At 34.6% G+C, this 14,499-nt stretch overlaps 1 protein-coding gene across 1 annotated transcript; it reads right to left on the reverse strand.

Annotated features, from left to right (window-relative positions):
* Positions 1-1,294: 1,294 nt before the first annotated feature.
* LOC114135612 (butyrophilin subfamily 2 member A1-like) lies at positions 1,295-13,693 on the reverse strand. Its single transcript, XM_028003045.1, has 6 exons — positions 13,492-13,693; positions 10,208-10,534; positions 9,206-9,250; positions 7,517-7,801; positions 3,946-4,035; positions 1,295-3,267 (listed from the first exon to the last, which is right to left on the reverse strand). The coding sequence occupies exons 1-6, from the start codon at positions 13,559-13,561 to the stop codon at positions 3,194-3,196; spliced, it is 891 nt and encodes a 296-aa protein (XP_027858846.1). The 5' UTR covers positions 13,562-13,693; the 3' UTR covers positions 1,295-3,193.
* Positions 13,694-14,499: the final 806 nt, after the last annotated feature.

Here is a 14,499-nt window from a genome sequence, read left to right on the forward strand (position 1 = left end):
TTTTGAATGGGTTTTTTTTCACAATCTTGACTAGGGCGCGGTGATCCCTATCGCTTGTACACTTTTTCTGACCACAGTTTTTCCTTCCCTTTGCCTCTCTATTAATGTGTTTGGACACAGAGCTCTGAGAACAGCCAGCCTCTTCAGCAATAACCTTTTGTGTCTTTCCCTCCTTGTGCAATGTGTCGATGGTCGCCTTTTGGACAGCTGTCAAATCTGAAGTCTTCCCCATGTTTGTGTAGGCTTCAGAACTGGACTGAGAGACCATTTAAAGCCCTTTGCAGGTGTTTTGAGTTAATCAGCTGATTAGTATGTGGCACCAGGTGTCTTCAAAATTGAACCCTTACACAATATTCTAATTTTGTGACACACGGAATTTTGGATTTTCATTTGTTGCCACTTCAAATCATCAAAATTAAATGAAATAAACATTTGAATGCATCAGTCTGTGTGCAATGAATAAATATGATGTACAAGTTACACCTTTTGAATGCAATTACTGAAATAAATCAAGTTTTTCAAAATATTCTAATTTACTGGCTTTTACCTGTATATTCAACAGTCAACACAGTGTGCTTCTGTTACTTCTACATTTAAATTGGAGTGGAAAGTAGAGGCCACAGAATTGTAACAATGACTGATAAATACCCGCTCCATAGCTTTACATGAACTGGGGATTGTGGCAATAGACCAAAACATGCTGCTCACACCTTCCCCCTCACAGCTCGTACAACTCAAGATTGCTGGTTTGCTGCAGCATTGTGTTTTGGTTGTATGTAATGGTTCAGTTAGGGTTAGGCTGTAGAAATGAATGGAAGTCCCCACAAAAATAGTGTGACAAATGTGCACGTGCATGCATGTGTGTATGTATATTAAATATGGTAACCTGACATAAAATATTAAAAAATGTAGGATTTCAAGCTTCTCCAATTTAAAAACTGTAAAATATGATGCAGATAGAAACATGTCCCACAAACTCTCCTGAACAATTTTTTGTTCTTTAAGAATTCATTTCTGTTTAAATAAGAACTTGCATCTTCAGTAAAGGGCAAATACTTTACACATGTGATCAGTTTAGATTGTGATTCTACTTCTTTGTGTTTCATTTTATCGTAAAGAACCATTAAAGATGCATTAGAGAGCAGATTTATAGGTGTACCTCATATAGCGCTTTATCTATTTTGTGAATTTGCAGAAAAACAATTACTGAATTAAAGTGTTGTCTCTTTGTATTCAGTATGTATTTTATTAAGGGCCTTAATTATCCCTTTTAAATCCACACAAAATATGTTTGTTAAATTCAGTCAACTCATATAGTTGTACAGTGAATTGATTGTATTAATTATATACAGGTTTAGATGTAATTCAACTGCATACCCAGTTGATTCAGTCATTTGAAGCAGTTTTTATTCAGCTTGGCAAAAAGATAAAAAAATAAAAAAGTGAAAAAATAATAATAATAATAATAACTACCTTGATGCAGTTTTAGAAAGTTAGAACTTGTGGTTTACAGCAAAATATAGAAAAACAAAGCAAAACGAAAAAAAAAAGAAACAATACATATTTTACCTGGCAGTATATTTGAGAATGAGTTGTTCAACAACAAAACAATTTATTAATCCATATCTCTTAAACAATTTTCTTTTTGTATAAATACAATTTGCTTTCTTCAAAGTCAGATTTTTTTTCCAGACAATTTACTAATTTGGCTAAACTTGCTTCACTTTGCAGGGCTGCAGGAGTGTTTGGTGCCCGTCTTCTGCTATTGATTGGTACAAGGTGGCCCATCACAGATCAACTCAGAAACAAACAACCGTGCACTTACACCAAAAGTAATTTAGAGTAGCAAATAAACCTAACTGTCATGTTTTTGGAATTGTGGGCAAAAGCCAGAGTTCGTGGAGAGAACCCATTACAGGGAGCACATACAAACTCAGTGTAAAAAGACCCCAAGCTGGGGCTTAAACCCTGCAGCTTTTCCCCAAGAGGCAGTAGTGCTGCAAGCTTTTTTATGTTATAAGGATTTCAAAAATTAAATTGCTGTCTGCATCCCCAAGTTTACAAGCATTTGCTTTGAGATAATGTAACAGTTTATTAGTTCTCAGGTTCAATGGCTTTTGTTTATATACAGTTCTGAGACGCCACATATTGGATTAAAACATGATTTCATAAGCTACCTTTCAGTTTTAAATGATAATTTCTTCAGGGTAAGTTTTAAAAAGGCTTCATGTAATTGGCCACCACTAATAGAAACCCCCTCCTTTTAGACCTTAACCTGAAGTCTAGAAGTTCTGAAATATTTAATAAGTAGTTAATAAAGTCAGCATTATATTTTAATATTATGCAAGTTACTAAATTTGATGAAATGGATAAAATGAAACTAGCTTTTATTTGCTAACACTACTGTTTCTAAAACAAACTAGAAAAAAAAAAAAAAGATTAAGCATCTCATAAAAAACAAACCTTTAAAAATGAAATAAAAATGCTATTGAAGAGAAAATATAACAATAAAAAGTTTAAAAATAAAAAGTGGCTGTTTATAAAATATACAGTTGTCAAAATCGACACAAAGCCATCACAAAGATATACATATGTTTGTTATGTATATGTGAACCTCTAACTCTATTAAACTCACATCAATTTGGCCAAAAAGAAACCACTGAATATGAGGTGTGAAAATATTCTGATCATTGCAATAAAGGCTCTGTGGCAGTAGTGGCACCAATGGAGTAAGTTTTTTTCCCCCTGAAACAGTAAATATATATTTTACTGAATCCTAGACTGAGTTTAATTCAATGTAAATTATTTGAATATAATCCAACAGGTTGTTCTGCCTTTGATCATTGTCAGAAGGAAAAAGAGGGATTGAATCTTGATTTGGTTAATCAACCTGAAATCTTTGCTGAAAAAGCAAAATGAAGTTTGGTTGAAGTAATTCCACTTTAGTTGATTATTTACCATGTGTTAATAAAATCTTTATGTGATTCTAATGACTGTCAGACCTTTTAAATGTTCTGAAACACTGAAAAGAATTTATCTTTGTGTATAAATTTTATACACAAAGATTTAAAATCAATGATTTTATATCATTGATTTTATATATCAATGATATAAAATTAATATCAATTATTCTTATTGAAAACATTACATATCAATTAATCCATATTTCATGCATCATTAGTTCATTCAGAAACTAATGGTGCAATGGTGCTCCCTCAGAGCCTGTGTTGTCTTTAGTCCCGTCACCTGGCGAGCTTCCTGCATTATCTGCAAAAAAGTAAAGAATATATTTCATTTAAAATCAAATTCTTTATATGACTGAAATGCAAAATTTGAGTCTGTCAATAAAATGGTTCTATCACGATTAGTGAAGCAAAATTTGATTTGACTGCATAGCTAATATCCAAAATAGCCTTACTCCACCAGCAAAGTTGCAGTACCATCAGCAAACCTGGGCTAAACCAGTTAAACACAGGTTTAGTGCTGAGTTGAGACACAGGAGTTGAAGGAATATTTGAGAATGAGTTGTTCAACAACAAAACAATGTATTAAATTAAAATGACAAAAAGTAATGAAATAACAGTTTTCCTTCTTTCCATTACCAGCAGCAGTGGCAAAAAGGGATGTAAGACATTATTTTAGTTTATGAGCTTAGTTGTTACATTACCAAAACTTTCAGACTGAAATGAAAGACTTTTTTTTAGTACAAACCTGATTTTAATAACTTAAACAGTAAATAAAACCATAAAATCAAAAGATAAAGAAGAATTCTATATTAAAAAGGGACTGAAATAAAAGTTATTTGCATGGAACTTTTTTTTTTTTGCCACATCACTGAAGTGCAATGAAGAAATGCAGCCTTTCATTTACTTACTTTAAATCGAATGATGGCTAAATATTCAGCTCATTATGTGAAACGAGACAAAATGAAACATCATAACTTACCTGAATTTTTTTTTTTGTACAGAATAAAACCAATTACTCCAAGTGCAACAAGTGCAACAACAAGTCCAATAACAGTTGCGTTTGAAGAACCTGAAACACATTACAAGACGATAAAGTTACTCTCACAATGTACCAGTAGAACAGCTCCTTACTTAATGCACGGAATAGGGCTGTCACATGTCATGTCACCAACATGTCCAACATTATTTGGTCTAAAAAAATGTTGTTGAGGTGGAACACACACATTTAAGAAAATTGATGCTGGAAAAAAAAGTTTTTGTCTGTTTACTTGCTTGCTTACATGCTATCTATGACCTATGGTGAAAACTATCATTAGCAGCCTTAACAAGACTTTCACCGATGGGTGTGTCGGTACTTTAAGTTAGGAACTTCTTCTGTCCTCCAGTTTAGTTTAAAAAATTTTAAGCAAATGAAGACTTTTTGAATTTTAATTTAAATGTTAAAATTTAACAGTAAATCCGGTACTGAGGCCGCCCTCGTCAAAGTGTTCAATGACATCCACATAAATACCGACTATCAAAGAACCACAGTGCTGGTTCTGTTGGACCTCACTGTTGATGATGATGAAGCGACTGGAGAGCTCGATCAGACTTTGTGGTCCAGCACTCAATTGGTATGAATTTTACTTAAAGAACAGGGATTTCTTTGTGTCATCAGGTAACTTCTCATCAAAGCGGAGAGAAGACACATGTATGTAAGTACATATGTGTCACTAGGATTTGAATTTAAAATGCCACTGAAATTTGCAAGTGTAACTAGAACCCCTCTGAAAGCAAAACTCTGTCAAGTGTCAGACTTTGAAAAATTCCAGAAAGTGGGCAGAGCAAAAAGACCCAACTTAATGTGGGGATGAGCAGAGGGGGTGTGATCGGGATGAAAGATCAACTAAGTGAACAACTTATTCACTTTGTTGCCAGATTTATTGATTTCAGTGAAAAATGCTTTTGAGACCCTTTTTGAAAAACATGGAAAGAGAAGTTTAAACTTCTCTTGCCACTCAGCTTTTTCAAGCTGAGTGGCTTTGTGATGAGCTGTTTGTGATGAGGGAATAACATGATTGTATAAGATAAAAAAAAGTCTATTTTACATAACATTGCCCCTTTAACACTATTTTAAACAACCTTCGAAATCCTGCTCAGCTGATTTCTCATCAACACTGACTGGTAATTTGAAGATAAACTGCATGAAGATAAGAGACAGTCTGCTTTCATTACTCTGATGCTAATCTGACTTCATTATTGCTGAAGCACTGTGTTTGTGTGGTTTTAGATTTGTCTATTTTAAAAGTGAACTAAAATACAGAATTTTAAAACTTGTTCAAAAAAAGGTATTAATTGGATGCTGTTTCCCATGAGCCCTCTAACTGCCAATGGTTCACAGCAAATTTGGAAGTGAGTTGAATTCAACAGTTTGAAAGTGTTTACCTAACACTAGTGTGTAGTGTCAAAAAGTAACACTATAAACATGTTAATTTAACACAGAATAAGGTATGAAATATGTTAACTCTATAAAGAGTGTTAAATACAGCTCAATATAGAATCTGAATTAAAATAGATACTACTGGCAGTCAATAATCCCCAAATTCACTTAAAAAAAACATTAGATGCCTCTTGAATCTACAAAAACACCAACAGTTTGCAGCTTGAATCTACTTGTATTTCAAAGCAAGAACCTCAAACAGTACTGACAGCAATATACAACAAAAGTCACACAGTATGGCAACCTGGCATTTTTCTTTCCCACACATCTCAGAAACCTACTGGGACAAAGGGACTGTAATAAACCAAGTCCTTAATTGGAAGAACATAAAATTAATCCTCTTATTGACACAGTATGCCTTTAAATGATCATCATAATGAAGTGTCCACTCTGCTAGGCAAAATAAAAGCAAGGGTATTCATCACCTCAAGTGTTGTGCAAAAGTCACACTGATGTTGAAAACTATAGGTTGGATGAACGCACAGAAGGTGTATATACCGTATATATATATATACATTACAAAAAACACAGTCATTTGGATGATCTACAATTAGGATTCTATCTATACGTTACTGTGCAAATTTTGACATTTGACACTTTGAACTGCCTTGTTGCTGAAATGTGCTACACAAATAAACTTGATTGATTTTTGTGTGTATTTGATGAGTTCTGCATTATTTTGCCTAAATCCGTCTCAGTGTTGGCCTCCTTAGGTTGAATAGTGACTAAGCAGTTGAATTGTCCTACAAGGGTATAGGACAATTCAACTATAATTCAACAGGCCTGTAGGACCTGTCAGTCAGTTAGGCATAGTTCATAAAATCTGGTTGATCTTGACACATAAAAGCACATAAAAAACAACAGCATGGACCTTTTACTGAAGTTACATTACATTTGTAGAGGTGAGGCCAAGAGATGCCATTCCACAACATCTCAATAGGATTAAGGTCAGGACTTTGACCTGCATGAACACTGACCTTAAATGGGTCATATGAAACCTGCAGTACTTCTGATGTTGTTGTGGAATGTTTTGTGACCTCTTGATTGAGTTATCGAAGTACTCTTAGAGTACCCGACAACTCCTGGGGATATCCACCACTCTTTCATGTTCTCACGATGTGTGGAGAACAGCTCTTAAAGGGGTGCGCTGGAGTCCCAAAGCAAATGGCTTTGTAACACGTTCCAGAAGAATCACATTTGTTCCTGATTTTCTTTGGATCTCTGAATGATGTCTAGCTTTTGAGGATCATTTGGTGCCTATCAGGCACTATTTATGTGATATATTGATTGAGAAAGGTGTAGCAATAACTAAACCTACAGTAGATGTAGCTAGAAAAAGTGAACTCAGGCGTGGTAAATTGTATTCTGACAGGAACGGGCAATCACTTTTTTTTTTACACACGGCTGTGTAAGTTTCAGTATTTTGTCTTAGAAATGAACAAATTATACAGGAATAAAGATTTTAATGAATAGAATGGACGTAGTATAGAATTTATATAGTTACTGCTTAAAAATAAAGTTACCTGTGAAGCCCTCTTAAATTACTTTGCTATTAAAAACTGTGAGAGATTTACCCACTCATTAACGGATGCTGTCTTTATTATGTACTTTCTATGCTTTAAAATAACTTAATTCATAAAGGTATATTTTGCTATGTGTGTTAATAGACTTGGAAAAAAGGTTTAGAACAGGTGAATCTGTTTATTAATTTAGTGCTGACAAGGAAGTGGTGTATTCAATCAGTTCCACTGGGAAAACCCACATTGACTGAGAAGGATGTGAGACCTGTGGATTGTTTTAGATTTTTGTTTAGCCTTAATCTAAAGTTGTCAAAATTGTATGTAAATGTTTGTTTTCTAGAGATTAAAGTTAGTGGAAACTTCAATTTTCTTGAAATTAAATAAGACAAAAACATATCAATTTATATAATCAAATTAGTTATTGCTCTAAAGAAAAACACAAAAATAATGTGAATTATTTTTCTTCTAGAAAAATTGAAAATCCTGTTTTTTAAATCCAACTTTCATTTTACAGATGTTTAAACCACCTATACAATTGAGAAGAAGCTTACCAGAAGGGATATGGACCATTGTCTTTTGTGAGTAAATTTGATGACAGATTTCCTCTTGTGTCACAGCACAGTGGTAATAGTCTTTCTTGGTCACAACAGCTTCAAGAATAATGTCAAAGTAGCTTCCATTTTGAGATATTTTTGTATTTTCAGCTTTCACCATGACATAAGCACTATTCTGCAACTCCATTTTAGGTTTTGGATAAGCACCATGAACTGCACATTCCACCTGTGTCCCACCATTTTCTTGATTGTGAGTACTTATAGTTGGCTTTGGACAAGTACCTGTAAACATGAGAAAAACAATAAATACAGCAAAGCAAGTACAACACATAAAGAAACTGAAAGCAATTAAATGTTATCTTATTCCAATTGGTTTTGAAATATTTTAATTAACAAAACCTAATGACTAAAGACAAAATATTTTCTAATCATGTCATAAAATAGACGTGATACTTTCTAGCACGTCCAGAAAGTATTCACAATTACATTTTTTTCTACATTGTTTTTTTAAGGCTTTTTCCAGCCTGGAATAAAAACTTATTCCAGAATAGATTGTTTTTTTCAGATTTTTGCTAACATAATGAATTAAAAATAAGTCACATTTTTTAAAGGAGTATTATGTATTTTCTAGGCACATAGTGTCAATTTTATGGAAGCGTATTGCTGTCACGCACACTGTTATATTATAAGTGGTAATTATATTGTACAAAGATGATAATATGTTGTACAAACGTGATAAGCGTATTGCATAAACATGATAATTTCTTCCAGATGATGGTGGGAATGTACTTTAAGTCAGACAGGATGATTACATTTTTCAACCACATCAAGTCTCTCTCTATTAACAATAATAGTTGGTTGTTGGCCTCCTGTTGGCTGTTAAATAAGACACTGGTATGAAAGCAGCAGATTCTTTCTTTATTCTAGTAGGAACATATAATACGGCGTCACCTGCATATAATTGTATTTTTACATCTGATCAATCATTTGTTAGTTCATTAACGTAGAGAATGAATAAGACCGGCCCACAAAATGGATCCCTGTGGTAGAACAATTAAAATATGGGGAATTTGATTCTCCACTATGTACAGCTTGAATTCTATCTGACAGATATGATTTCATCCAAGAGAGAGCAGCATTTGAGAAATTAGTTTTCACAAGCAGCAGTTCATGATTAATGGTGTCAAAGGTCTCTTCATTTCTAAGAATACGACTCGACATAACCACCCTTGTCTTGAAATGTTTTCTAAAAAGTAACAGGAGGCCGGCTCAATAGTGATGCTGGCAAAATCCAAATTGCATTGGGTGCCAGAAGGGTTTGTCATTAAGGTGTTCTATTAATTGCAGTAACACCCATTTCTCTGCCAACTTTGAGATAATGGGCAGAATTAAACAGCTAAGTCAGTATATACTGCCAATTTCCCTCAGATTATTTTACAAGTTTAAATTTCCCAACCCATAGCGGCTACTTATCAAAAGCTTCCAGTGAGTTGATACTGGCTGAGATAAATGTCATTAACCCAATATAACTTCTATATACGTTATATCTGATAAATATTAAGGCTATCAAATAACTAAAACATCTTTAAGAAACGGTACCGAAATTATAATAGAGGAGCAGATTAAGTGATAGCGCCGACACATGTCAGGGAAATCATCTGTGATGTGATAAGAACCAGTACTCACCGCATTTTTTTTCTGGATCGTTGGTTCTGTCCTTTAAGATATAACCTAAAAGGGAAAACAAAAGGTATATGACACACATTTTCACGCAATATCATTTTTGCATCAACATAAAAAGGGAAATAGAGGTTGAAAAGTGTTGTTCACACTGGATTTAGATTAAATCTGACAAGACGTTGAAGCAAACAGTGTTGGGAACATTGAAATGGTAAGAGATTTCTCTTATCTTAATTTCATTAAGAAATTTCATTAATTTCTTAATGAAATTAAGAAATGTAGTTTGACAGTTCTTGTCACAGTAACCTTTAAAAATAATATTGCAATTATTTTTTTATTATGCAGCTCAATCTCAATGGAAAGATCAAACCTAATTGACAAAGCTTTCAAACTGATAAAATGTTACACTTTAAAGACTTAGCAATTCTTCTTCCATATCTAGTGATAGAAACAGAACCTGTCAAATGTTACTGATTTGTACAGAAATACTATCATGTTCAACACCCATCAAACATCTACACTAGTCCAATCAAATTATATAAAAGTTTCGCATAAAGTGTTAGACAGTCCTGAGATTTTTACCACCACAGCATATGAACTCCAGATAAAACATGACCTCCTCAGTCACTGAGGAGGAGGGATTTATTGTGATGAGAAGCTTTTAATTAATTTCATTTAAACATCAAATCATATATTAACATTTAAATTCTGCAGATAATTATTTTCTTTTTTCTGTGTTCTTTAAATAAAATATTATGTAAGAATTATTAATTAATAAGAATTAATCTTCTTATCAAACTACCTAAAGTCAAATAATACTCTGTAAACCCTGCACTGGAATACATATCACAACAGAGATTAAGAATGAATGTAATTTAATCCTAATATGTAATGTGATAGGTAAACGTTAAAAAAGTTAATTAGTTGTGTGAAAAATGTTAACCGTACATGCCATAAGGAGTGGTTTTTAACTTCCTTTCAAGATTGGAGCAAATGTTTTGTACTTACCAACAACAAGCTTAATGTAGTCCTTCTGTGGCTGAAGATGTGGAAATATACACTTGTAGATTCCAGCATCAGTCAGCTTTGTGTTTTTGATACGTATGGATGCATTGCCAAATTGCAGCTTATCTTGGAAAAACTCAACACGATTTTTGAAACTTTCAGTTTGACCCGGTTTTCCATTGTTGTAATGAGTGCCACTGTCATATAAAAACACTTCCTGATCTTTGGGGGTATCATTTTTCTTCCAGTCGAACACTTGATGTGTGAGGTCGTCATTTCCAATGGGAGAACAGGGCAAGATGATATCACTGTCTTCTGTTGCACACAGTTCTATGAAAACAAATCACATTTTAACAAGTTAAACAGGTGGAAAGATAAACAAGACATTCATGTGTCATACTAATCCAACTTTCAAGATCCTTTGTCGGTAGAGTCATCTGCATCCTTCAATCTTAAATACATTGTGAAAACGACATTGAGCCAACAAACAAATACTATTCCTAAAATACAAAACGAATTGTCATATAAATACTTTTTTTTTCATTACAAACATCCCATAAAACAGTGATGATTCATATCTCAGGATGAACAGTATCCTGTTTGAATATACATAGTTTTTATGTCAAAAAAGAAAATTGTCTTCAGTATTAGTGACATATTCTTATTTAATGAAAAGCCTAGAACTGCTTTACTGTTTGGGTTTGTGTGTTTGACCATAATTCTCAAAGAGAAATAAAATGCAAACTTACAGTACAGCTCAGATCTACAAAAGGTCTTTCACCAAAAGGAGTTATTTGTAATGGATGGAAAATATATTTGGAAATAACTTTATAACTAACTATCTAATCTGAAACAAATAAAATATGTTTTTAGCTTGGATTTCAGAATAAATAGTTCCAGTGTCAAATTGTTAATGGGCAATGAATGATTAAATAAAACCAACTCCAACAACTGGGCAACAAAAGCCCCTTTTGCACTGCATAGCAGGAGGCCAGCCTGGCTTCACAGATGGTCTGAGCGCTTTGCATTAGCACTTCTAGCCTGGTCCCACTATGCTCTCTGGAAGAGCTGTGGGGCCAGAAAGGGCTGGTTTGAATTCAGCCATTGATTGGTGCATTGGATGGACTCAGGACAGAGAGGAGTTCTCTTCCAGGTCTCTGGGGCATTTATGTTACATTTAGACTTTCTCAATGTCTGTCATTTTAACATGCGGTGTCAAAAAAATCCCATCATAATATATTCTTACCCGTAGGTTTTTAAATTATAATAATGACATATTATTATGTCATGTACAGTAAACTTTGCATTTTCAAAGTTTACTGTACATGCTTGAATACAGGTCCGTTCTGGTGTAAATTTTAAAAAGCTAGCATGCAGAAGCATAAGGTTGCTTATAATGACTCCCCGAGAATTCTCTTTAAGAAACCCAGGTTCAGCAGTTCAAGTGAGATGTTTCTAGCCAATTGTCGATTACTAATCTTTTAAAAGCCTGATCTTCTGATTCTGATTTGGCCAATCCCAAATTTTTTTGTCTGAAATGTTGCTAGATATAGCAAGAGAAGTGGGGTGACTATTGTTAATTGCAAACATGCAGGCATGACCTGGTGGGTGGGCCTATCAGTCAAAGTAGAAGAGAGCAGAAGATGACAGTGGCTGATTTTTAGACCTTTTCAGAGGTAGAGAAGATTGGTGGATAAGATCAGCTTCACATGTAAGTATCAGGCAATCACCCATCTCCCAAAATTAAGGAAATTGGCTTGCCGCTAAATTGGTGCACCTCTAGTTAAAACTGTCACCTTGCCATGACAGTTTGTTGAGACAGATAATGTGTCAATAGATCAATCTCCTTCACCTCCTCCTTGAACTGCTACCATTTGAAGAAATGCTTTATTTTCAACCAAAAATAAACAGAGTCAGGAATAATCTCTTAATGCTGTCACTCAATCTCATGCACTCGCTCTTAAATGTGCTAATAGTTAGGACGTGCTGTGGTAGCGCAGGGGGTTAGCACGCCCCACGTTTGGAGGCCTTAGTCCTCGACGCGGACGTCGCGGGTTCGACTCCCGGTCCCGACGACCTTTGCCGCATGTCTTCCCCCCTCTCCTCACCCTCCTTCCTGTCTGCCTACTGTCGAAAAAATACGAGCCACTAGCGTCGCAAAAACTCTTCGGAGAAAAAAAAAGGAAAAAAAAAAAGAAAAGTGCTAATAGTGAAGAAGCAACTTAACCATTTATCCACTAACTAGTCATGCTAACTAGTCTGAGAATTCACAACATGATTTGCTGATGGGAAAAGCTGTAGCGGTAGCAGAGAGCAAGGGGGAGAGAGAAAATGGGATGAGCAGCACCACACAAGATTGTGAAGGACAGCTCTAAGACCCGCCTCTGGCCTCTGACTGGTTGTTTCTAATTAGCACTGGGAACACTGGCAGAAGGCAAAGGAACATGACATAGTGACAGTTTCAACAAAAAAAGCATTTTTTTTGTTTGTTTTTAAGTTACAAAGTTACATACTGAAGCTTTAAAAGCCCAGACTACACCTCTAGTCTGCTTCATTCTGCCTATTAACCCAGTTTTTATTATTTTGTATTTATTTATTTGAACTGTTATTGTTATTATATAATTATAATCTCATTATCATATTGTTTGATTACATTGTGTTTTATCTTTATAGCACTTTGGCTGAAAGGTGTTATATAAAGTTGCCTTGCCTGAGGATAAAGCTATAAAAGATTCACGCTGATCCTTTAATCTTTTAAATAAGTTTTCTTCTGTTAAAATCCACAAGCGCCTTACAGTTTACTGCAACATACGAGAGGAGATACAAAAGCGTCCAAAATGTCTGATTCTTTTCATACAAAGATACAATAACCAGGGTGAGAAATGAGCGTCGCAGGAGATTCTCAGAAGCAGCTGTGGCGTTTAAAGACGCAGTGCACAATGATGTAACATTCTAACTCAGTTATCGGCTCTGCGTTACAAACATGATACAAAGCCTGTAGTACAGCATGTTTTACATGCTATGAAAGGATGCAGTTCCTATGAAAGGATGCCGTTATTTCATAGCATTACTTCAGTAATGTATATGCATACATATATTTCTGTTCAAATTATTTTAACAGGAATACAAATGTGACGACAGGCCAATGTTCCATTAGCAAATACGAACCCTGAATACTCAACTCAGGACTTTTGCAACATTTCAAAATTATCATTTATTTAAATTTGTCAAACATATTTTAGCTCAGAATATCCGAAAATTCTAAACAAAATTTTAAAAATTCTTACCGATTTTATCACTAAGCGATTTTCCAATAAAAGTCAGGAGGCAGAGGGACACACGTAGAAGAAGCTCCATAGCTGCTGTAATCTGTCACTTGATCATATCATTTACAGAGCGCTCTCTGAATGACCGTGTAGCCACTCCTCTCAGGCTCCTCAGACTGAGTCATCTTCAACTCGAAGCTTCCGACAAGCAATAAAAACAATACTTCCGGTGCAGAGCACGCAGCATTAACAGGAAATTTCACCTACTGAGCTCAGAGTTGCCACACTCACATCTTGAGCACCTGTGGACTGTTAACAGTTTATAAGAAAGCATCATAGGCTACTGCTATTGATGTTCAGTGACAACAATCAAATAAATTCATGCCCTCTCAATCTAAACACAGTTGCACAACCCATATTTTCCATTTTACAAAATGTTAACCATAAATCATTTTCCTTTAAATTCACAGCTATGCCTTAGTTAGTTACTTAGTTAGTCGCACATAAAATCACAGGTTTAAGGTGATTTTATGTGATGAAAAGGTTAAGCAGTATAAACACATTTACAAGGCACTGTAATTACAACAAATCTATAAAAATTTGGTTCCTACTCTGAAGATATTGTATTAAAATATATATATTTTTTACCCCTCCAGGGGGTCTTTTGTGGGCTCTACACAGTAAAAAATGCTGTGTTAATATTTCAGTGTTAACCTAATTTAATCTAAATAGAGTATTTATAACTATATGGAGTGTAAATCAGCTCTGACATTGGAGTTAAAAGTCAGAGTAAAATGCTACATTCACGCAGTGAAACTTTTGACTCTGCCAAGTGTCAATAATGCGCCAGTAAAGATTTTTGGCAACCGCGAAGAGGAGGAGGAGGAGAGGAGGAAGAAAGAAGACGAAGCACCAGTTTTCTCAAGTTCGTGAGGCTATTTCCGTTTTGGATTCTGAACGGAGTTGTGCTACAGAAAAGGTAATTAACTTTTAACAATCCGCTTCCATATGGTAACTTATTTTGATATT

The sequence above is a fragment of the Xiphophorus couchianus genome, chromosome 20 (assembly GCF_001444195.1).
Source record: "Xiphophorus couchianus chromosome 20, X_couchianus-1.0, whole genome shotgun sequence".
Taxonomy (NCBI): Eukaryota; Metazoa; Chordata; class Actinopteri; order Cyprinodontiformes; family Poeciliidae; genus Xiphophorus; species Xiphophorus couchianus.

What these genes read in the sequence shown, in the direction of transcription:
- LOC114135612 (XM_028003045.1), bottom strand. Translation starts at nt 13,561, where the DNA reads ATGGAGCTTCTTCTACGTGTGTCCCTCTGCCTCCTGACTTTTATTGGA. An exon ending in ATCGCTTAGTGATAAAATCG is followed by an intron (nt 10,535 to 13,491) that starts GTAAGAATTTTT and finishes TTGTTTTCATAG; the next exon opens with AACTGTGTGCAACAGAAGAC. An exon ending in AATGGTCCATATCCCTTCTG is followed by an intron (nt 4,036 to 7,516) that starts GTAAGCTTCTTC and finishes AATGTGTTTCAG; the next exon opens with GTTCTTCAAACGCAACTGTT.